The 25,244-nt window shown below is 36.6% G+C and overlaps 1 protein-coding gene across 7 annotated transcripts in view; it reads right to left on the bottom strand.

Annotated features, from left to right (window-relative positions):
• The window catches only part of CTNND2 (catenin delta 2), a 640,288-nt gene that overhangs the window by 496,954 nt on the left and 118,090 nt on the right, over positions 1-25,244 (bottom strand). For all 7 annotated transcript variants that reach the window (XM_038129852.1, XM_038129853.1, XM_038129848.1 and 4 more), the window contains exon 2: positions 23,080-23,213. In XM_038129852.1, coding sequence (XP_037985780.1) covers positions 23,080-23,213 — 134 coding nt within the window. The remainder of the gene's footprint in view (positions 1-23,079; positions 23,214-25,244) is intronic.

Raw genomic sequence — 25,244 nt, 5'->3', positions numbered from 1 at the left:
GGCACAAGGTAAGAGACCATCCGGCCTCCCTTTCTTACAATGAATAGCTGTAGGAGTCAGAAGTTTATCTCATTACAAGATATAATAGTAACTTATCGGTGCCATTGAAAACGTGGTCACTTTTTGAAATAAGTAAAAGAATTACTTTGTAGTTCAAATCTTTGCATTTTTTCCCCAGCATTATGCTTGATGTAATAGAAGACAGATATAAAAGTATTTATTGCAACAAAAGATTAAATTAGGTGTTTCCACATGTGTACTATGATGGAAAATGTACTTGTTTCAGCATATGCCAAAAACTACTACATGTGAACGATGAACCAAACCACGCCCCTTCCTTAGGAATATTTTAAAACTTACTAGGACTAACAACTTACAGTCAAAACATTTCAGTGCTCCTTATCCTGCAGACAGCCAGCAGTATATTGATCTCTCCAGAGACAGAAGGGCTGCTCCTTCCAGGCTGGCCAAAGAAGAGACAGTGCTATAGGTTATGCTGGGGAAACAGTAAGTGCAACCCTCAGTGCAACACCAAGTCACCAGCACTTGCCACTGTCTTGCTTCTTCTCAGTTTACTGTCATAAGTGTGTCAGCAACATCCAAAGGTAATGGATTTAGCAAGCAGAGTTGAGCACTGTAGCACGTGTTCCCACAGGACTTGAAGTACCAACCAGGCCTTACTCCAAGACTTGAAGCAATGAATAAAATTCCAAATTAAAAAAAAAAGGCACAACAATATTTTTCCCCTCTTGAAACTAAAGCACTTCATCTGTGTAAACTTCAATTTTTATTTATATACTCATATATGAATAAATTTTCCCCACTCTCCAAGCAAGGGAATACAACTTTCTTCTTACTGTGGAATATTTTCTTATTCTAACAAAAAAATAAACAAAAATTTATTTTAGCAACTGAGAGCTTTCACTTTTTTAAAATCTGACAGGAAAAAGGAACGAATTTTTAAAAATTGTTGCCAGATTTACATGGAGGGAACACAGGCCCCTCAGGCAAGAACATAATTAACTGCAATCAGATCAGAAAATATAATTTGAACTTTTCTGTTTTACTAAGAGCAAAGATAAAATATTTATATGTTATTGCAAAATGACTATTTTTATTATTATTATTATATTTATTTGTTTCACTGAAACTGACACTAAGCAGACAAAGTATAAATACATACAAAACCAAAAAACCCATAAAAATCCTGAAAATATTTAGATGGCAGATTTATTCCTTCAATCCTCCCTTTCAATTTCAAAACCTGCCATTAACAGAACTGCAAGGAGGGAAGAATAAACAGCTGCTCAACTAATTGTTTGTTTCTTAAAGTACTAAAGAAATAAAATATTCATTTACTAGTAATTTATTTACCTTGGAAATTAAAACCAAAAAGCAAGTAAGAAACCTGTATTGAATTGAAGAATTTCTTTACAAATAAATTCATGAATGATCTGTCAGATTTGACCCTTAATAGCATTCTGGGGAGTTTAATGCAGAAATCAAAAATATATGTTAAAAAACCTACTTTGAAAGCTATCTTTAAAAAACTCCACACTGTCTGACTGATAAAAGCTGATTATAAAATGTTAAAAGTATTTTGGAATGAAGGCATGGTATTACAGATCTGAGCAGCACAGCCCTTCAGCAGCTTTTCATTACTTTCAAGTGAGGCTGGCTTTATGCTAAAAGCATCTTATATCCTTTTGTGCCTGTACATGTGGGAACCCAGGACATCCCTCTGGGTGCCCTGGATGGCCAGAGCCACTGGCAGGGGGCTCTGAGACCCTGGCATGCAGCCAAAGGCACACGTGGGGTTTTAATCTTAGCACATGGAGCAAATTACCAACTCTGTATGAAGAATTACAAGCCACACACACAAGTTTAGATATTATAGTAGAAGTAATCACGAAGTGAAAGGAAGGATTTTTGAGTGCTGTACAGGGGGGTTTTAAGCCTTGTACGCAGGGGTCCAAGTTTTGTACATGGGGGTCAGGAGTTCTAAGATGGAGGGATTTGGGTGTGCCCTGTCCTCCTTCTTTCTCCTTCCCAGCCTCCATGTCTTTGGTGATGTTGGCACTCACAGATTGGTTTAGAGTAGAAAGTCACCATTCAATATAGATAGTAGGCATTGGGGAAAAAGTATAAACATGTAGTACGTAATGTATGATATAAAAGATAGCACCAGCCCCTGGGAGGGCAGTGTACCTTTGTCTGACCTGCTGAATGGGCCACAGCAGTTCAGGAAAAGAATCTTTTAGATAACCAACAATAAACAACCTTGAGACCGGACAACAGAAGACTACTGAGTCTTTCTTTGAAGGCACGGGTTGGAGCAGAGACTTTTCCATCTTTCGGGGTCACCCTAATCCGGGCACGAAACCCCACAGTACAGACCATACAGTCCTTCCTGCCCATGACAGCTGTAAGTAACTGTGCTCATGACACATACCCAGTCCCACATCTTCCCTTTGTACACTTGCCATTTCATGTTTCTATCAGCCTCTTGCAAAGCTTTTGTGACCCTTGGAGTAACGAGGCTGCGGCCAAGCCAGGACAGACACGCGGCACGAGTGAGAGCACACGCTGCCTCTGGAGTCCGGCACAAGAGCTCCCTAACTCCAGTCTCAGGAGACAGACTGCTGCTCCCTGTTTGCAACGCTGCCCTGATCTGAGCTTCTCTAGGTCAACCTGCACCACTAGGAAAAATCTCAGGGCAAATCACCTTGAAATCTTCAAGACATTGTTTTTGTGAACCTACAGAGTAGAAACAGCAGAAAGCAGTATTTACAAAACAAACACACCCTGTACTAAATATGAATTACAAGCAGCAGTTCAACAGGTACAACCCCACTAGAGAGATGTTCCCTCACTCCAGTCTTTATGCCTGCTGTAATACTGTGAAATTACCTAACTGCAGAGTACAAAAGTGCTCATTCTGTAAGCTTAAAATACCTACTTCTATGTACACAAAATAAATGGTTTTATTTTGATAGCCAAGATCAATATTCAGGCACAGCTGTTTCTGCCACAATTACACACACTCAACTAGAGTGCATTAGGATACACTTCTGTTGCAGTGAGATAACTTAAATATGAGCAAAAATTTTTTCCATAGAGGTCAAACTTTTAAAAGACAGTGGGAGCCCACACTTCTCACTGACTTGAAAAGACAAAGAATGCTAAGCATCTGAGAATTAAAGAGACTATGCTTTCTTTCTTTGTTTTTTGGGTGGGATTTTTTGTGTTTGTTTGGCCTTTTTGGTTTGTTTTGTTATTGGGATTTTTTCCTCTTTTACTTTCTTCCCCCCTGGTTTTGTTGATTTTTTTTTCAAGATTCCCAGTGCAAAATGATTCCATTTTGAGAGAATCACTTGTATATTGGTTCTGGCAAAGTTCCTGAGATCTATAATCAAGCTCATTTTGTCCTGTTTTCATATCTGCAAGTAAGGATGATGAGGCAGTTCAGAGTCATATCACTGCAGCTGTGCAACTACTTGTATTTCATTTAGCTTGCAGTGATAACTAATAAAATTCAATGAGCTTGCAAAGGAGTAAATGAAGACAGAATGCAAACATTCAGAGCTCAGAGGAAAAAAAGATAGTAGATGCATGAGAACAAAATGATCACTCTCACAACTCTACTATACCAGCAGAAATAAAATAGCCTTGCAGTTTTCACTAAATGCATCAGATTTTGTGCATTTAATGAGTACAATCTTTAAAAATAGTTTCCTCTTCATGTTAAATAAACAAATGTAAATTAATTTGCATCAGTAGGTTGGTAATATTTATAATCTTCACTGCTTGTCACACTGGAATTGGGTTGTGCAAGTGGTCCAGAATTGCTTTGCACACTGATTAGGTAATATTAAAGTTTTAGCTGTATTTTCCATTAGATTCCCTTTAAAACATTGTGTTGAAATATTTCCTTGTTGGAAAATGATTATTAGTCAGGAGCAAGATGTTACCTTGGAAATGGAGAGACAGGAAGCAGGGGAAAGGAAGAAAGGTGGAATATTTCAACAAGTGTGAAATGTTTCATCCTGAGCACATTTGGAAAATAACAGTACTTTATTTTCAGGAAAAAAAAACAAAAAACAAACAAACAAATATGATTTTGGACAATTCTTTTTTGGGACCATGCAGTAGAGAGAACAAGAATGTGCAGAGTGTAGTTTTATATTACTGTATAATAAGACAAGAAAATTAACCTTGCTAACTCAGTTAAATAATCCTCAAAACATTAGCTACACCTACACATCACACCGCAGTCTTCAAATCCTCAATTGCACATTATCTAACTTTCTACTGATACAGTTATTTTTATTAATAATCTCCTAAAGGTTAATATCAAGGTTGTATTAAGTTTATATTAACTAATCATCTGCTTTCAGATATTTCTCTCCAGTTGAAGATATTTCTTTCTGGTCATTGAAAAAAACCCCAATTAAAAAAAACCACCACCACTACCACCACCAACCAATCAACCAACCAATGAGAATATCTTGAAAGACATAAAAGCAAATGTGCTTTTTACCAGAAGAGAAATAAGATAAACTCTAATGAGGATTTAACTTAATTTCTCAATTTAGACTTTTTCAGCACTGGACTAGACTTTTAACATTCTATTGACTTTTTAGTATTTTAAAATATAAAGGAAATTTCCAAATTCTTGTACAAATACACAGCTCAGATACAGATGTCTTGAATTTGAAACTCATCTCAAGTTTAAAATTTATGAAAAACTAGACAAAACCCTTCAACAAGCCAAGTAACTCGTTGCATACTATAAGTTGTTAGTATAAAATATTCACATACAGGTTATTTGCTACATTTAAAATTTGTGTAATACTATGCAAATATATCCTGCTTCCTTTTAAAACAGGAAAGTAAGTTCAAACAGCAAAAAAAAGAAAGCTGCTATAAAAAGTCATAGGATTTGGGTATTATATCACTTACATTTGAAAATTGATATGCTAAAACTGCTTTTGTACTTCCATGTAAGTATTTATTTTCAAGAATTAACTTAAACATCACTTGAATCCCAGTCTTCAAAGCCATCTCTTCAAAATTAAATTCAGGATTCTACTCAAATCTCTAAACCCTCTGACTGGCAAACAATCCATACAATAACATCACCAGCTGTATTAGGATGTTCAGGTGAGCACAGTTATGCTGAAGGATCTGCAGGATTATTCCCCTTTTGCTAGAATATTTACACAGAAATTGCTTGAAAATTTAAATTCTAGCTATTCCTATGAATACAGCTACATCAGCACACGGGAAAGGACTCGCCAGATGCCTGAGTACAGCAAGAGTATGACAGGGGCCAGATGCCTAAGTACAGCAAGAGTATGACAGGGACGTCACATGAAGAACTGAGTAACTCTTTCCTGCCCAAGAAGTAAGATGATTTCATATTTACCATATCCAGACAAATAGATGTGCTTTATGATCTCCTTTTGTATAAGTTCTTTTTGTACCATTTCATTTTCTAGCAGCCCTGTAGGTGGATACCTTTAGTACCTTTCGTAGCTCAGAAGACTGAACACAGTTTGGTCTAACAAAGGCAACTTTGGAGCATGGAGAAAGTGAAGTTCAGGGAATTGAATCCCAGAAGATAGCAACATAACAAGACAAAGTCTTGCACCTAGGGAATTGTGGAGAGATGAGAGGTCAAGAAGAGACAGATAGAGCACCAAGCCTCTGTAAGCCATTCAACACATGCTGGGATCTAGTAGCAATTCATTTATTTCAAGACTACAAGTACTCAAAACCATGGGGAATTATGAACACATGAAGCCACCTCAGGTCTTCCTCAGCATATTAACAAACGCTAAGAATGTCTGTCAAGCCACTGAGAGAGAGTTAAACCTGTATTATTTTTGTTGTCCCATTACACAAGTGTGCAGATAAAAAAGTCTTGTTTACAAAATCGTGTTCCTGGACATCGTGCTAACTTACCATGAAAGTGTCAAAGATACTGAAGATTAAGCTATCCTAATTCAAAAATTGCATGACAGCATCCACAGATCCTAGCAATAAGAAAGAATTTTACTATGTTTTAATGCTAATTGAGAAAGTAAACTTTTTATGCACTATGCAAGTCCCTCCTGCAATAAAATACACCACACTAAAGAAAAAGAAATTGAGATAAGAACATGATAACTGCACAAGAATTCTTGTGCTGCAGAACAACTTGATTAGGGCTAAAGTTAACTAGTAGAAATGCAAAACCTACTGAAAAAAAAATGCAACCCCAGACAATATCTGTAATCCAAAGCAAGGCAGTATCTTAGTCAGAAATCATCTTGATTCATGTAATAACCAAGAACATTATAGCAAAATTACTTGAAAAATCACAGAAATTTGCTGTAGACAATAAGGCTTTACAAGTATATGAAAATGTGGAACATCAGTTTTACTGATAGTGATGCAATAGAAGGAATTGGAGAAAGTAAACTTTAACTGTGAACAGACTGCTGTAGAAAATGCTTGCACATTAGATAATATGCATTAGCTGCAGAAGATTCTGCAGAAAATTTTGTTATTATTACATCCCCCTTCTGGGCACTGCTCAAATACATTGGATTATAGGGTATGGCCCAGAATTGAACAACAATACTCATTAAGAGTAGCATAAAAGGTAAACCAGCACTGTTGAATAGCATCTCAGTAAACTACAAGATGCTCACAAAAGCCCTTAAAATACAGATTTTCTTTAAAGCACCAAGCGTTTCTCAGGATTTAAGGAAGGAGGGCAGGAACGGGTATGGGTATATGTCTACTGTATAAATAGTCTGATAAATTAGGCAGAAATAGGCCACAATCACACTTCTGTTTCCTGAAATCCTCATCTGGCATGCTGACACTGGAACTTCTTCTAAACCACTCCTAAAAGAACAAGAACTGTGTCTGACGTGAAACAGTCATGCATTTTCATGCCAACCAGTTCAGTATTAGAAAGATAAAAATCAACATACTATATCCTAAAATCCATCATTACAACAATTACATTGTATTTCTCTCTCAGCTCTAGGGAGAGCTGAACAAACACCAGGAAATACCTTGCTGAATCTGAGGATTAACACAAAGAACAGTCTCCTGCAGAACTGATCACGCATTCAAAAAGTGTTGACTGTTCTCTGTGCCACTGAGATCAAGCAGTCACAGACAGCCAGTTTATTGCAGCAACATGAAATCACTCAGTTGCCTTTATTAGCAATATCTTGCTCCGGTTTCCAGCCTAATTATTTATATGCTACACACAGCCTATGAGGTGATTAATTTTCCTGCTGAAGGCCTAACTGACTTGCCTGGACTTATTTTCTGTGACCTGAGGTCCAAGTCACATGGGGAGATCCAAAGTCTCTATGAATTAACTCTGAATCCTCTGAAGGGAAGGTTCAGCCCTCATGAGATAGGAATCTTTGCCATAATAAAGTGTATAACATCGTTTTCATACCTGTTTTGCTCTTCTCCAGATATTCAACCTGACATAAGCAACTGAGAGAAAAGTGCCCTATCTCCCTTAAGGGACCTATGCTGTCTTTCTTCTTGTACATACACACGCAAGCTGCCTGAAAAAAAGGTAAATGCTCCTTTTCCAAATTAAAAAAAAATAAAATTAAAAAGCTATGGCATTGTGAAAAGACTGGATCAGTCATACAAATTTGGCCAGAATGGATATTACATTTCATTTTCTATGGTCTACATAAAAAATATTTAAATAATAATTTCAGTAAAATTGTACGTTATCGAAGAATCAATATAGAATCACAGAAATTTTGGCTGGAAGTCACTTAGTCTCACCTCCCACTAAAAATATAATAATTTCCAACACCAGATCAGGATTTATGTAGTTGACTGGAAAAGATCAAACTCACAGCCTTTCTAGTCACCTCTTCCATTACTACAGTAACCTCTTCATGAAGAAAATTTTCCTGTGTCCGGTCTGAACTCCCCAAGCTGCAATTTATGTATTGCCCGCTGCTAAACTGTATACCACTACTGAGAAAAGTTTGGTGCCATCATCTTTGTCCCTCCTTTTGATGATATTGTAAACCAACCTCAACTCACACCCTTAGCCTCGGCTTCACCTGGCCCAGTTCCCTGAAAATCACAGATCCTTAACCGCTCCCATTACATCACGTTGTCTACGCTTCCAACGGTTCAGTATCTTGGACTCAAGATTTCTCAACATCCTCTCTGTATTGGGGGTTACCAAAACAACATACTGTTGTGCAAGAAGCAGCTCCAAGTAGGGATGGTAACAATTTCCTTCAGTCTGCCAGTCATTCTCCTCGTTCCTTCTAATGCAGCTCAGTACAAGGCGAGTTTTGTCTGCAGCGCTGGCTCCTATTCAGCTTGACATTCTTAATGATTACAGGTCTTTTTCAGCAGGGCTGTGACTCAGACAGGTGCTTCCCAGCAATGGTGTTGTTCTACCTCAGATGCAGGATTTCAATCTGTTCTTTTTTAAATACATGGGTTTCCTATTGGCTAAGTCCTCAGTTCATTCAAGGTCTCAGAATGATTTAAGACTGAAGCTCAATCTGGCTTTCCAAGCGTCACCCTAATTTAGTATCATTCATAAATTTGCTGAGGCTGCATTCTGTTCAGTTCTGACATCCAAGTCACTGCAGAACTGAGTAGCAAGAGTGCCAGAATCAACTCTTGAGGTATTTTCCCTTCTTACTGTCTGATAGTTGGTCAATTAGGTAGTTGGTAATATCGATTACTACTCTTTCAGTACAGTAGTCCAGCCAATTTTCAGCCCACTCAACACCCAGCCCATGCTTCCTCAGCTTACTACTGACAGCAGTGTGGGAGAAGGAATCAGAAGCCTTAATAAAGTTACAGTTTACACCACACCACATGTGTTCCCCTCATTCACAGTCAAATAAAACACTGACTGCACTGCAGAAATCTGTTCTGACTCTTTCTAGGCACACTTGCCCTTCTCATATCTAGCAACAAGAGGATGATCATCTCCATGATCCTCCTGGAGACTGACACTGACCTGACACAGCCTGTGTATCCCAGTATCATTCTCCTTACTTTTGTAAAGGCTGCTGTAAGATTAGTCTCTTAAATCTCAGGACTTTCCTCACTGACCATGTTTCCTCTTGGATGACAGCTGCCTTGCAGTACTATTACTTAAATGAGCTCTTGTCAGTCTTGGCATATTCCCCCAAGAAGCTGAATACATCCATTTTCTACTAAGCAGTCCTGAACCTGTCTCTCTGTCATGATACTGTCCCTTGTCTGGGAACCACTGAAAAAACAAAGAAAAATCCTGTTTTTTCTATGTTTCTATGTCCACCATAAGACTGCCTCCAACATTCAACTATGGACCTGCAAATTTCCTGAGCTCCCTCTGGAAAATACTTGAAGAATCCTTTCTTGTTATTCTATGCATTCACATTCAGCTCCAAGTAGGCTTTGGCCTTCCTGATTTCAATTTCCTTCCTTCAGAAATAATGGAGGAGAAATTAAAGGCACTATATGAAGCACTACAGCAAACTTGAATTCAGCTTAAAGATCATAATCAGGTTAGGAACAAATTCTGTGTTTTTTGAAGGAATGGTGTAGGCTTTTTCTTCAGTGACATAAGGCATCACACATAGAAATTTTTATCCAGTAGGTAATGCAGGTGAAAAAATTCTTAGAAGTCTCAGGGAACATTGCAGAAAAAGAAATGAAAATAGATGAATTTTTCCTGCTATAAATCAACTAGTCTGACACCAGTGGGGGGGAAGGGGGGGAGGGGAAGGGGAAGGGGAAGAAAAGCATACAACTAGCGATACGGTGATAACTTTTTAAATTTATCTTTAAAGTGAATGGAATTGAAGTAATCTTTCCTATATTATGCATTTTAGTAATGAATAGAAACATTTTAAAATTTGCACAGCAATTTTTTTATCTAAACCAATTAATCTTGAACTCCAGGGAAAAAAAGCAATATTAGACCACAACTGCAAGGACAGCCTGATGCTACCATTTGATGACTCTTTCAAGTACATATATAGGAAACAAATCCTAAAAAGAAACACACTCAACTAGGAAGGTCTATGTCAAGAATATTCAAATTAAAGTCAGAATTATTTTAATTGAAGTAGCTTCTGCATCTTCGTAAATGTTAATAAAATCGTTTTCAATGTTAACCTGAAGATTTTCACTTTTCTCTAGTCTGTCAATTCCTGCCTCACCACAATCACTGATGAGAGTTTAAACAGCCTCTCTGCCTATTTCTCCATTTTCAAGTAATGAAGGTTATTAATGCAGATTATTGATCAAAGAAATCAATTTTAAAAAATCAAACTAAAGTTTCACAATGTGGAAATCTTCACAAATATCTAAAATACTGAACAGAACAGACATAAAATAATATTCTTTTTTTAAAATATTTTACTTCTCTCTATGCATATCTGTGCACTGCTACACTAAAAGAAATCACTCACTGTTTTCAAAAAAATGGTAAATATTGAGGTGCATAAGTTAGACCACAGTAAAGGGTGCAGTTGGCCTCATAAAAGTGTTAATTATACCTATAAATCTTGCATAATGGCTACAGAATCACAGTCTACCTCATTAAATAAAAAGCAACAGCAACCAAAAAATCTAGAGACTCTACGGACCATTCAAATTTAGTGTAAGAAGCCATAAGGCAGCTCTTCGCATGACCACGGACTGAGAGGGAGTAGACAAAGTTGTCAAGGAAAGGAAATAAGAAGCAAAATTTCTTAGGCAGTGGGGAAAACTGAGAAGGAGAAGTTTCACATGAATCTTACTGTAGACAAAAAAGATGAAAAGAGGAGGGAACACACTTGTTTCTCTTCTGACTAAACTTATGACAACCAGACAGATTTCTTTAAATCCTTTCATCCTCCTTTCATCCCAGTTCATAAAAGAAACACAATTAAGTATGGCCTTTGCAAGCCAAAGTGCACTAAAACTATTGACAGTGTAAAAGTTCTGTCTCTCACACAAAAACAACCCAGCACAGACTCTTAAGTATTGGACAATTTCTCATGCTAAATATGGAAATACAGCTGCATATCACTGACACACCACTGGCGCAGAAAGTACTTTTTTATTTGTTTTTATTTTTCAAAAATTGTGGAATAAGCTGTAGTTCACTTTCTAAAATTAAATGAAAAGCACTTAGTGGACTTCTCATCAGCCTTTAAATATTGATGTATTACTAAATAAATGAGTTATTTATTTAAATCATTAACTCAGCTCTTCTGCATTTAGACAGGCATCACTGTGGCATATGCTATCCATTAATTTATATTTCTGTGTCTGACAGTGAATCTGGCAGGTAAAGCACAGCGCCGGCAGCAATGCAAATTCAGAATCAGCCAACAGGCACTGGTTCAAACCTCACTTTTAGTGGCTATCAGATTTATCATGAACAACTGTTCAGGTCCCAGCGGCGCAGTCCCTCATGCAGCCTCAGTGTGACAAACCTCCAGGGTGGATGCTGGTGCTGCCTTTCACTGGTGGAGGGGACACTGTGGCAAATCCCTGCAGCCTGCGGTCTGTACCCCTACCTACACCGCTTCTCAACCCAATGTGTGTCACAGTGGGACACCCAGTCCCGCTTTCGGAGACAGAGGCCTTATCTGGTGTTGTACCTGGTTCCATTATACATTTGTTGTGCACATAGGATGAAAACACATTGCTAATTTAATCTCAAGAATTTATTCACTGTTTATAGAAGCCTTACAGAATGTGAAAATGACGTAATTTTTGGATTTTCAAAGCTCCAGCACTACTTACAGTGGTCAAAGGTTTCAGAATGGTGCCCACACACACGCTGCAGACAGAGCTGCTCCTAACTCCATTCCTGTGGCTGTAGCCATACAGAAAACACAACCTATCCCAGGTTTTTCAATGCCTGAAAATTTTTAGCCAGTAGAACCACATCTTGGAGCTGTACCATGCAGCTACCTTTGTGGCAAGAATGAGTACTGTTTGGTTGGTCCTTGACACAATTTGTGCTAAACTAACAAACAAAAAACTAATCCAAATAATCATCTCTTTTCACAGTACAGGCTACTGAAAGATACAGTAAAAGAAATAGTATCCTCTATTTTTTGAGATCTTGAACAAACAGAACAGCGTAAAATGTGTTGGAATAAGTTTTCTTGCACAAGAACTGCTTTGTGAAAACAAAAATAGGAGTTTTAAAAAACATAAATAAAAAAGAGATCATTTAAGGAGTCCATTTCACCCTTCTGAACAAAATTAGTAATCCTGTATTAATTCAAAATTACTAAATTCTGGAATGTCACACTTTTGAAGATATTAATTAATTAAACATGATTATTTTACTGGGTAACAGAAGAATGCAGTAGATCTTCCATTTCATCAAACCTACTACAAAGCCGAGAATTTCCAAGTGAATCTGCTGACTTATTATGAAGAATCAGCCCTATTTATAGCATCAGATGTACTTACCCTCAAGAGGTCTGTCAACAAAAGCTTCAAATACTGACCTAGATTGACAATGAGCTGAACAAAGACAGATCTAACTATGCACAGGAAAAATAAAAAAGGAGGAAAAAATCTGCAACGACTTTGAAATATGAAAACAATATTTTCCTGGGGTATCAGCTGTAAAACCTAAAGCACTGAGCTACTTCAGGAAATAACAATACACTAAAAATATAAACAGGATTTTACCAAGATGTGTTACTCTGCTGGAATCAGACAGGGGGTGAACAAAATATTTACTGCTTTCAAGACAATATACAATACAATTCTTAAACCTATTTATTTACATCAAGACTCCGAAGATTATGAAATATGTAGAAGTGAACAGATAAAGTTGGAAAATTTTCCTATTCTGAGCTTGTTTTTTTTTCATTTTTTATTGAAAAAATCTGTTGAAAATTGCCTAGCTATGTGAACATGAACTACAATTTTTCCTGGATGAAGGGGCTGGTAATGGTATACAAACACTTCAATTTAAATCTTATTTACAGTCAGGCACATAACTGCACTGTGTTACTGTTGGAGTAGATGGATAATCATGACCATGGGATAGCAGTGCAACATGAATTGCAGGTTAGAGTGATGGAATACCACACTAAGCAGCAAAATGTCATTCCAGATTACTCAGATCGTTATGTTGAAGGGCACTAGAAATCCAAGCTAGGAAAGATCAACACAGACACGAGCTAGTAATGCATAAGACATGGGACTGCCTAAAAAATGTAAAGAATAATACTTTTTGAGAAATCCAGGAAAAATAAACGTGGCAACTAAAGGAACAGAGATGAAATTTGAGATGTACAGCTCACATTTTGAAGCAACTAAGGAAATAGACTACAAGCAGCTATCTGCTGTGTTACAATCCAGACGAAAGAAACTGAGGGAATACTAATAGAAACAGAAGTTTTACTCTGTATGCTGTCGAGTATATAACCAGTGGCAGGTTTTTGCTTACAAAAATTTGGCATCACAAATGATTACTACCCACAAAGGTAAATTTCTGCACGGGGGAAACCCAGATTTTCCAATCATGTATTGTAAAATAAGGGGCCAAAGAGCTTCAACAAAGACACCCCCTCCCCACACAGCCCCCTACACACTCCCTTAGACACCCGCAATGAAGGAATGCTTAGAAGAGATAAATAAAGGCTACATGACCTGAAGGCTCAGGGGAGAATAATGGCATGATTGATCACAAACCTTGGAAAGGAAGCCAGACTCATCTCCCTGCCAAGGGAAACCCAAGGGTGCCTTTGTTTTAGACAAACTGACTGTATCAGCAAAGTATTTTTTACTGTTTGCTTAAGTGCCTGTTCCTGAATGAAAGGAATGTAGACTCAGAGCAAAACAAAACTAATTTCAGGGGTTAAGTTAGTTTTAGCTAGTTTTAGCTTCTGGTTGAAATAATGTAACCTCTGTATGTACTGGATCTGCCTATAAATGATAACTCTAAATGATATACTCTAATCAAGGGTATCTTTTACTCATAAAACTATAATAGGTGTTTAGATTATTGTTTTATGCTTTTCTGCAGAGCCCAGTCATGCCCTCATCTGTGTCTGCTGTGATTTCACCTACAGTGAGTGACTGATGAAGTCCCAGTGCAACAGCAGACTCCAGGCAAGTGGGCTGAGCTGGGACACACCTCCTGGGAGACCTGACTCACTCCCCTGTGGCTGCCAGCTTTGAGCTCCAGGCATGCAGGACAGCTCATGCTATTGGACTCAGAGGGTGATGGAGGAAGGAATATGGTCCCCACTGGGGAGCTTGCTGGATAGCTTTATGTGAATTATATGGAACTCTTACTGAACCAAGTAACTCCTGTCTGAACAGAGTTGTAGCCTTCAGCTGACTTCAACATACACATTCCTTTCTGAGACTGGAAGATGCTCAGCACCATGATGCTGAGCTTGTACTAAATAATTAAATTCCGTTTATATTGTATCAACTGTATGGTGCAATTGCTGCACTTCACTAACTCAATTGTGATTTGAGTGAATTGTTGTATCACTTTCAAATCAAAATGCTCTGTAACTGCAAGAAATGTGAAATTAATTGAACTTTTTACTGTATACTAAAGAGTCCTCTACAAGTATCTAAAAGAATATTGTCAAAAAGTGTTGCACTGGACAAGGTCTCAGCAAGAAAAAAAGTTTAAGTTGCTGTCATCTCATATCTACCCTTTAAAAAAAAAAAGCAATGAAACCTCTTAGAAAATAAAAAGAAGAAAAACATCTTTGGGCCTCAGCACTTGGATTTGCTCTTTGCATAGAAAAAGAAAATTCATTCATAAAAAGTAGCAAGGAACCCCAACAAAAAGTCTGGCTCCACTATTAAGCATGTTATAGGTTATACATCTAATCCTTCCTCCATAACAAAGTGAGTGAAGTTTTACCTAAAATGCAATGTTAACACTGAGGAAAATAATGATGAATTAAGCAATTAATTTGTCTAGAACTGTACTATGAATCTTCGAAGTATTTTTTAAAAAGAATAATGTCCTTTATTGGCCTTTTACCCCTTTACACTGGAAAGATCCTCATCAGAAGCAACTAGAATTCAGCAGAAATTTCTGAGATAAATTTTCACCTCAGAGGAGGAAAAAGAGAAGTACATGCTCCACACGTTGAAATCGATTTATTATGTTATTCTAAATTGATTTATTCTTATAATGACTCTGTAACTCACAGCCTAGGTTAAGGTTATTTTGTTAGTAAAGGACCTTAACTCTGGGGTAGACTTAAGTTTAAACTTAGTTTAGCATTTCCTGGGTTCTAGTTTTCATGTATGGGGATAAACTAAATTGTAGCCTATTTCATCAAAACATAACATGAATAGAATTCAGCCTACCCCTAAAGTAGTTTTACCTAGAAATACAAAAGATTTAAACTACCCACATGAAGAAATAGTTTCCTTTATCAGTAAATGCATCAGGAGTAGAAAATAATATGTGAGAAAACATATAGAAACAGATGGGGGAACACAATAGAAAGAGTAAAGTTTTCAAAATTACATAAGAGGAATAAAAATTGCTAAAAAAATACAAAAATCAAATCTCCTTCAAAAATCCCATTTAAAATGTAAGTTTTAAGAGCAAGCTGCATGAAAAACACTGGCAAGACAACTTAAAGGAAACAGGGTCACTGTGGAATTTGCAGAGTGCTCTAGTAGTTTTTTATTTCCCAAGAAGACAGAAGAAATAAAAAGCAATCACTAACTGAAGCCTTCAGAGTTTTGCCTTTTAAAAGTACCTAATTTCCTCTGGAGAAGAGGTGCGATGGTTTTGAAAGCCTTGGAACTCAAGCCTCAAATATTCTCTATGCAAATGAAAATTACTGTTGATGGATATTGCCTAATTCAGGTGTAGAAAGAGAAAAATGCTGAAAACAGGTTAGATAGCTAAGTCTCATAAAGACTGTAATTTGCTTTTAGAGAAAGAAGTGGGGAAGATTTGTGGGAGACACACCCAAAACTTCCGCCCCCCCCTGAACAATTATATAGGCCTATTATCTTGGACTTTCTGAATAATTCCAAATATTACAGCAACACTGATTAAACTCATGGCCTGAAGTATATGTTTACAACAGTCATGATAAAAAAGCCCAATACTTGCAAACAAGCCCACACATTGACCCAACTGCCCTTCACCAAAAGGGAAACAACACACTCGACCTCCAATAACCCAAAGCTGCCGTCTCATCTTTTCATATTTCCAATCTACTCAGCTCCCCAGCAGCATTCCCCACGTGGCTGCAGAAGTACATGTTTGCCAGTACAACAGAGGGAGATGCGTCAGAACGGGAAAAGGCACAACTTGACTTGCTTCTTGTAAGTATTTTAAGCTCAGATCTGCCTCTCAAGTGACTTTGAAGGGAAATAAAGACTCTCTTCCACTACACTGGCTAAAAAAGTCAGGTTTAGGAGTAAAAATATTTTATGTTTAAAGAAGCCCTAATGAGTGATACCAGAGAGAAAGTAATCAATGATCTTAAAAAGTTATAAATGGAATATGTTAAAATGTTAAAAATGTAATATACTAAAATTTAAATTATGTTGGCATTGAGATCAATATTATTACTTTCATAGGGTATCTTTATTCTAAGTTTGAAACTATTCCACTACTAGCAAAAAAATAAGCTAAGGCAGAAGTGCTTTTGGATTACCAAAAGCATGTTCATATACTGGCTGCCTGATAAGAAAGGATACTTTGCCTTTCTTTGTGATGGCCTTTATTAATGCTTTAAATTAGCATTAGACTGAGCTGCAGCTAAGTGGCTTTCTATCCAGCTTCTCTGAAATTCCTGGCTTTGAAATATTAATTTTTCAACATTACTTCAAGTCAAAATAGTATCATATTTAACTCTAATTTTAGTCTGATAATTAGCATTTTCTTCCCTCTCTTCAAAGATGATTTTGCTGGGAGGATACATTGCCTCTTCGATCACACTAAATCTCTGCAGAAACCTTTCCACTTTCAGCTCATTTCAGACTATTCCAAAAATGTTTTGGATTATCATTGCAATCTTTTATCAGTGAAGTAATTTTTAGTTTCTTCATACTACATCTCCTATGGCTACTCTGCCTTTGGCACAGCGTAAGAGCTACAGGGCCCTGTACACAAATAACTACTGCTTGTTGAGCTCTCCAGTCCTGTTAACTTCTGTTTCTTGAGAAGCACTACACAAATATACTCACAGTTGCTCCAAAGAACTGTGTGACAGTAGTCCCAGACTAAATTAAGAGCCTGAGAATCTTGTAGAGCAGGCTATATTACATGTATTACATGAAATCATGTACTGCATGAAATCATGTATCACATGATTTTCTGTCATTGTTGAGACGGTCGTAACAAACAGAACACCACCACCATGTATTTGAGAAGGCTTCTCACTCTTATTTTTGCAGCATGCTGTCTTTTTATACTTTCTCACAAAGTTTATGCCTATTCATTGGCCACAATAAATCAACATAATGTTTATTGGTGTAAGGCAGTCTCCACCACTGTTTTCCACCAAAAGCTAACTGCGGGCCCCTCGTTTATCTCTTCTTCTCCTCTGTTTCCACGCCGACAGCCTTGATAGAACTCCTTTCAGGGGAAAAGGCAACTCTTATCAGCTTCTCTTCTTCAGCTAACTCTTTCTGACTCACAGACCAGCTGTGAGGCCCTTCCACAATTTCCTTCTTCAAAAGGCAATGTGATGGTGCTCTTCAAAACTTCTCCACTCACCTTGCCATTTGCAGTAGCAGAGCTGTACATCTCAAAAGCAATTCCCATCAACCTGAAGAGGTACCTGGGAAGAATCAGCTGTACTCCAAAGCTTCATATTTCAATAATGTGTTGGTCCATTCAGCAGCTCAGAAGCATGGTATCCACTGTACAGACCTGTGCTATTCTAGAATACATAATACAGCGGGGTCCAGTTCTTGTCTTAAATCAATATATTAATGAAAATAGAAGAGGAATGTCTCTCTGGAATATTTTAAAACCAACTGGAAACAAGGGACTTCTGAAACTAAGGAAATGAATATATTGACATGCTACTTAAGGAAAATTATGAAAGAAATATCTATTGATTGAATATAATTAGCATTGGTTTGAAATAGAGTTGCTAGAACTTTTAAAGGCAGAAACAGAGCCTACTGTTTGAGGGGAAGCAAGATATGAATATATCATAACTGAACCTATTTAGAAAACCTGCTGAACACTTGATACTACTAGAGTAATTACTGGTACCCAAAAGGCAAGAATGGAGTTTTATTTGATGAATATTACATATTACAATGTGGCATGCATTATATTAAGGAAAATAGTGCATATGTCATTCTGTAATCAGATTTGGGGGCCCCAGAACTTGGATGACCCTATGAAATGTTATGACCTGCTGGTAAAACTAGATGATTTTACATCTCTTCTGGACTTAACACCTCAAAAAATAGTCTGAATTAAAACATTCATCTATATATATGATTTTTTTTCCCTAAAACTTCAATCATGATATAAAGACAAAAGAAACACAACCTGGCAGACCAAAGAAAAAAAAATTTACTGCAGTTTTTACTTACTCACACGTACCTATATAAGATGAGCATGGCATACATAACTGTACATACATATACACCTGTGATAGTTCACAAGGTGTACTATCACCTAATGTAAAAGTTTACTTAAGTCAGATATATTGCCCTCATTTAATACTGACATGAATAATAACACTTAGTAATTATTGCCCTGTATGTGATTTTAATATAGTTTCAAATCGTAATTTCTTGACAAACAAGTAGCTTTCTGTGGAAAAACATAGTAAATATTAAAAGCAGCATAAGCCATTTTAGGAACAAAACACATCTTACAAAGATAAAAAAACCCCAAAAAACCCAGCAGCCACCAGCAACCATAAAAGCCAGACTTCTGTATTCTCTGGAATCAGCAATATGATTTAAAGAACATATCAATCAATACTCATTTGAACTGTGTGAGAAATATTTCAAAAGGATTAGTATAAATGTTTTTCTTGAAAGGGTGCAACTGGAAACAAGTATCTTTATTTGAAATAGGTATATATAAAAAGATTTAAAAGAAATATTAATATTGGCACAACTTGTTCTTTGAATAAGTTTTCTGAAAGTGAAAGCTGTTCTCTGAAACAGCCTGCTACTAAGATGCTAAAGGAATCTAAAGCCACAAAGAAAATAAAAGCGATGTATGATACTATTTCTGAGTTGAAAATAGCTGCCCATACTTTAAGATGGATCTTACTCCTAGGAAATTAATTTATCACATCTTTTCCAAGTGTTCCTATAAAAATAAAATATGCCAAAACAAGCCTCTGCTAGGTCACTGCAATCCTGCTCAGCTTCCAAGGGAGCAGTTTTGTGTATGCCAAGAATCAAATACTGTGAACCACATATGCCTGGAGACTTCCAGGAAAAGCATCAGCTTCATTACATATTTACTCAAAAGGCTCCCCAGCAGCTATTTCCACCTTCAAAAGAGCATCAACAATAGCTCTCTTCCCAGGATGTTTTTTATCAAGTGGGCTCAGAAGTCTCTTTTGCAGGTGGAAATTCCCAACCAGAAGTACATCATACTTTTTGCAGAAATAGTTGCATCTATCACATAAATTAAGAGTCCTAATATCTCACTTTTTTGTTGCAGAAGTTTTCCCATTTACGGATACCAAACCAGATGACAAAATGCAAAGAAAAATGGCCTTATGTTTTCTAAAACCTATGAAGCATTGGGCCAAAGGTGTTTGCCAGTATACCATAAGAAAGAAAAAAACTTCTTCTTCATACATTTCATGGAAAACTAAAATTTTGTCTTTATTGGTTGATTTCTCTTTAAGTAACTTCATACTGTCTAAAAAAACTACAAACAAATAAAAGCCACCACAAAAAAAAAAAAAAAAAACAACCAAAAAACCAAAAAAAACCACAAAAAACAAAACAAAACCCAAACCAGCAACTTTCACTTCTACAGAAGGTATTTACTATTTCTCTTCATAAGGACTGCTCAAAAACAGCTAAGCCATAGGTCACTGCCTGGCATCTCATGGTTTCTAAGACACATGGTGAATGATTCTGACCTTGCCTCCAGCAGTGCTGCCTAACCTTAAGAAAGTTCACAGCAAGGGATAAAGAATGCATTCAAGTTCCATATCTATCAGTTCTGAATAGCATTTCTGAAGTCTGGCACCCAAATATGAATCAGCACACTTGTCCAGAGGTAAAGCACAAATGAAATGGCCTGGATTTCAAAGCAAGGAGTTTTGCATTGCATTTCCCAAAATCAACCTAACTCCTCAACAGCAAAATTCCTCTTTTGACAGATACCCTCAGCTTGAAAAGCATATGGCTAAATCTTCTTGAGTCATGACAATCGTGTGTCACTTCACATCTGACATATCAAGCACAATTTTTTGCCCCAATAAACTTTTTAGACCCAATAAATCAGTTCCTCAAAACGTGACAGCACAGGGATATGTGTTTTCCAAACTAAATACAGCAAAACTTTAAATTTTCTGAATATATCATTTAAGTTTCATGCAGGAGATTCAAGTAAAACAAATAAATACAACATTTATTACCCCTTCTCTGTGCCTTTCATGTTTCCTCTTCAAAGATTGCAAACACCTTTTACTTTTTTCTGTATCACAGATACCACATTTTACTCTATTGCCATCTCTCAGTAACAATGTTCTATTTATTTCATGAGAAGTAACACATGAAGCTACCCCAAGTGTTCCAAGAGAAAAAATGCAAGGAAACCTTTTAAAGCTAAGCTTCAGCAGAGAAAAAGAAAATGTAATATACTTGATTAGTTGAAAACTATCCTAATTATGACTGATTTGTTGAAAAATACCTTAATTTCTCAATATTGACAGTACTTTTGAATAACTGCATCTGTGTAAATCTAGTTATATTTTTGGCTACAGTCAAAGAGCATGCACATACCAGACAGAAAAATTAACTCTTTCCTTCTTCTAAAAAGCAGGTGGCTACCTATTTGAACAGTCAGTTAGAAACTTAACTTCATTTACTCCAATAATGGAGAATCAGTGCAATGTATTTCATCTGTCTGAAGACGAGGATTGTGGCATTACCTAGAATTTTTCCAATGGAACATTAAATAATGAAAGTGTGTCAAAACACACAATCTTGTGGGGAAAAAGGCCAAAAGCAGGTTTGGTTGGGGGTGGGGGGTTGCGGTTTATTATTATTATTATTATTATTATTATTATTATTATTATTATTATTATTATTATTAGTGGTGGTAGTGATGGTAGTAGTAGTAGCAGTAGTGGTGGTGTTATTGTTGGTATTGTTATCATAGTTATTAGTGTTATTATTGTTGTTATTATTATCATTATCATTGTTATTGTTGTTATTATTATGGCTTGGTTTTGAGCTTAGTACAGTCTTCCGGCTTCAAGATAGGTCTGACTAGAGATACCTGCCAAGAAGCAAATTTCCTTACGAGAACACCTGTTAAATTTTGGTACCTTGTATCAGAACAGTTCAAGACATCTTTTTAGTCAGCAGTATCTTAGGTTAGCTGGCTAGGCTGTTCTTGGTGATAAGTGAATGCAGAACTACTTTATTACAGTCTCCTTTCTGCTGTGGTTCACAGGAATCAGAAATAACTTTGCTAATATATTACCACTTGAAATCCTTTTCATCTAGTGGATTCAGCAGCAATTTCTTCTGGTACTTGATTTATACGGGTGGGAGGTTCATTTGTAAAACACATAACCATGTATAAACTAGTGAAAATCACAACACCAAACAACAGAGAAGTTCTTGTCACTATTCCATACCATGATTCACATTCCAACACACAGATATAGCTTCTATCTATGTAATCTCCCTGTACACTTTTTCATTATCAAAGAGTCAGGAAGTAAGGCAGGTATTTTTTTTACAAAATAATGCAGTGACACAGGCTGAAACACTGGTAAACAACCAAGAAATATCATGGACATGGAAGAGAACACAAACATCTAAACTATGGGCAATTTTCAATTCCAACAATGTGCCATGAATCTCTAGACAAAACTCCACATTATAACATTTCATTTTTGCACTCCTCTTTTCAAAACAGAATATATGACTACCCTCTACCACCCAAAAGAAAGAACTGGCATATACCAAAAAACCAAGGAAGAGCGATGTAATAATTTTTGTAAGATCTCTAAGACTCAAGAGCTATTACTACAGTGCTGAGAGATACCATAAGCTGAATTTGAGCATTAATTTAGATCAAGAACGAGTTAATGTCTTTGGCAGAGAAATATCAGTACTTGATGAAGGAAGAACCAATTTAAACACCTTCAGCAAGGAAAAAGCTGCCTAAAAGCAGCTGGTTTTAATGTCTCTCCTTGGAATTCCTGTTGTTTTTGTCAAACCAAAGGAGGAAGCGACAGAGACCAGTTGTTTGCATTGACTGAAATATTAACCATCTCCTAAAGAACAAAAATGCATTAAAAGCAAAATCCCTGACATTCAGCCCAGAAAAATGTACATTAAAATGTCCAAACCTCTCTTATTAGCATCAAGCAGACCGTCACACTGAAGACCTTTTCCTTGAAAATTTCTAATATTTTTGTTTTAATCATCGGAAACTGTGTGACTCTATCTATACCCAGTTTTGCCCTGAAATAATCTCACATCAGGTTATACACAAAACTCCTCAAAACCCCCAAAAATCCTAGGGTTCTTACTAATCCTCAAAAAATTATATAATAACACATCTTCTCCATAATTCATTTGTCTATAACTCTTACATAAGTCTACTCCACATGCAGACTGCCAACAACAAAAGGAGAAACATCAGAAAACCACCATCCACAGTAAAATGTAAAAGTGGAGAATAAAACAAGCAATTCAATTGTATCAAATTTACTGTAGGAAAGCTTACAGAAGTATACTAAGGCATGAAGAAATGGTTACCATTCTTTGCAATATGCATTTGTGAACTAAATTATTCAGATACCAGCTATGAAACATTTGTTAAAAAAAACCCCAGTAAATCACACTATTGTTTTCCAGCCAACAGATGCATCACTTGCCTACCTGTTCTTTGACTGAAGCTAGAATGGCAGAGGTTGTCTCAGTTTCCGAACCATCGCCATTGGATGTGTTCAACACAGGACTAAGGGAACTTGTCTTGTCAGAAGACGAGGGCTGGTCTGGAACAGGCATAGTTTCTGCAGTACATGGAAAAATAGAAAAATGGACTTGTTATCATAAACCTGATAAATATCAGACTCATATAAATACAAAAATAATAACATTCATTTAAAGTAAAAATTAGAGAATATGCTTCTGTTCTGTACTGTAGAATATATCACTTGTTTAAAATATAAACAATTTCTGAATAAAAAAATATTAATTTATCTCCCAGTCTTACTCTGAAATAGTTACCATCAGTACATTTGGGAGGATTCAAATAATTTATAGCTGTGATTTTTGTATGGTATTCCAGTGGCAGCACACAACATAAAATTATAGTATCATGAAAGCAATGAATCATGAAATGCTTTGCAAACAGAAACCCAACAAATGATACATGAGAGAAATATAAGCTATCTAGTGTTTACTTGCTAACACACATGATTATTTAACATGTATTATATTTTAAGCCTAGGTGACTTTCATACCTTTTCTTCTAGTCTAGAAGGTGATTTTGCCAACATTTTATCTGAGTATTTCTATGAAAAACAGCACACCAATTGTTAAGCCATTTTTAAGACCTCTTACCAATAAGAAAAAGAAAAAAAAAAAAAAAGAAAGAAAAAGAGTCTTGGCATTTGAAGGCATTTCTAGCATTTCTTTTCAGAGGGCAAAACAGTGGTGTGACTGTGGAATGATTTATCTTTCTGAAGGCTAAGCTATAGTGCAGTATCTCTGTTTAAATGTCACTATAGGCACATCTCCAGAGGCAGACACATTGTGCCACATTCCAGAAGTAAAGGAGCAGAGAGGCAGCTTGCATGGTTATGCACAGGCACGATAGGATGAAATCATGTCCATGTGGGAGCTGGCCAGAATTATTCTGTGCAAGAGAGAAGTGGCCCACAGGCTGCCAGCTGGATAGGCCTCATAAAGAGCAGTGGGGATATTCAGAGCAGTCACCACTTGCATAAGAAGCAAAACACCTGCCTTGGCTCTATTCTGCTAAAATATAGAATAATACAGTTTTTTTTTCTGGAAGAACTGAGAAGACTGAAAACAGTAGGAAAGGGTAGTTGGTAAAAAACAAATATAAAATTCAATGCCCATACCAGGCATCCCTGCATCAGTCTGCCATGGAAATTAGAGCTCTAAAAGAAGGGAAAATGACATTCTATAAAGCTTGATCTCTGAAGCCACAGTGCTGCCCAAGAAGACACAGCTAGCCCAGCTGGGTAGCATTTTTCCAAAGACAAAAACATGAAAACACAGTTTACTCATTTAAAAGCCAGTTATTTGTTAGAAGACAAAGCTCCCTAAATCTCAGGCTATGTCAGTTTATATATTGAAGAATGTGATTATCTATAATTTTAGTTAAAGAAGCTACATATTTTCATTCAGCTTACTTTTTGTAAACAAATCTTGCTGACAATGGTAAATACCAAATCTTTGGCTCTGGTAATGCCCTTGCTTCAGACACAAACACTACTTTAAGTTAAACCAGAAAACCTTGGGGGTCATACCTGCCTTCTTCTATCACAAGTACAAGCAGACCCAACAAAACTTCTTAACATTTCCAATACCTCAATCTAAAAGGACTTCTTGGATTACATTTTATTGGGGTTTTTTTTGTTTTGTTTTGTTTTGTTCTGTTGGAGGTTTTTTGTTGGTTTGGTTTTTTTGTTTGTTTGTTTTTAACAAAAGAACTGGCTTCTATTATAGGAATTTAACTAGCTTGTGACATGCAATTAAACTTGCTGCTGTCTTGTAAAGCACCACAGAAAAGATATGTAGGCACACACATGTAAATCTTTATTCTTGCTTTCAAACTATCTCGTTATTTTCTTTTCTTAGTCAATTAATAATTACACTATCATAATAGAAATAAAAGTAGTTTTCTTTTTGGTGTGGCTACTTATGTAGAAAAAAAATTACAAATGGCCTAATAGTTGATTTTGTTGCCTAACAGTTAATTTTGTAGAGTGATATTTGCAGAAATCGCTGTAATGCAACAGCGATTGCTATCAACTGTGCGGCCTATGAAGTCTGAAGGAGCCCACGGGATG

This window comes from Motacilla alba, chromosome 2, assembly GCF_015832195.1.
Source record: "Motacilla alba alba isolate MOTALB_02 chromosome 2, Motacilla_alba_V1.0_pri, whole genome shotgun sequence".
Lineage (NCBI taxonomy): Eukaryota > Metazoa > Chordata > Aves > Passeriformes > Motacillidae > Motacilla > Motacilla alba.
The sequence above is the reverse complement of the archived record's forward strand: the minus strand, read 5'-3'. Positions and strand labels throughout refer to the sequence as shown.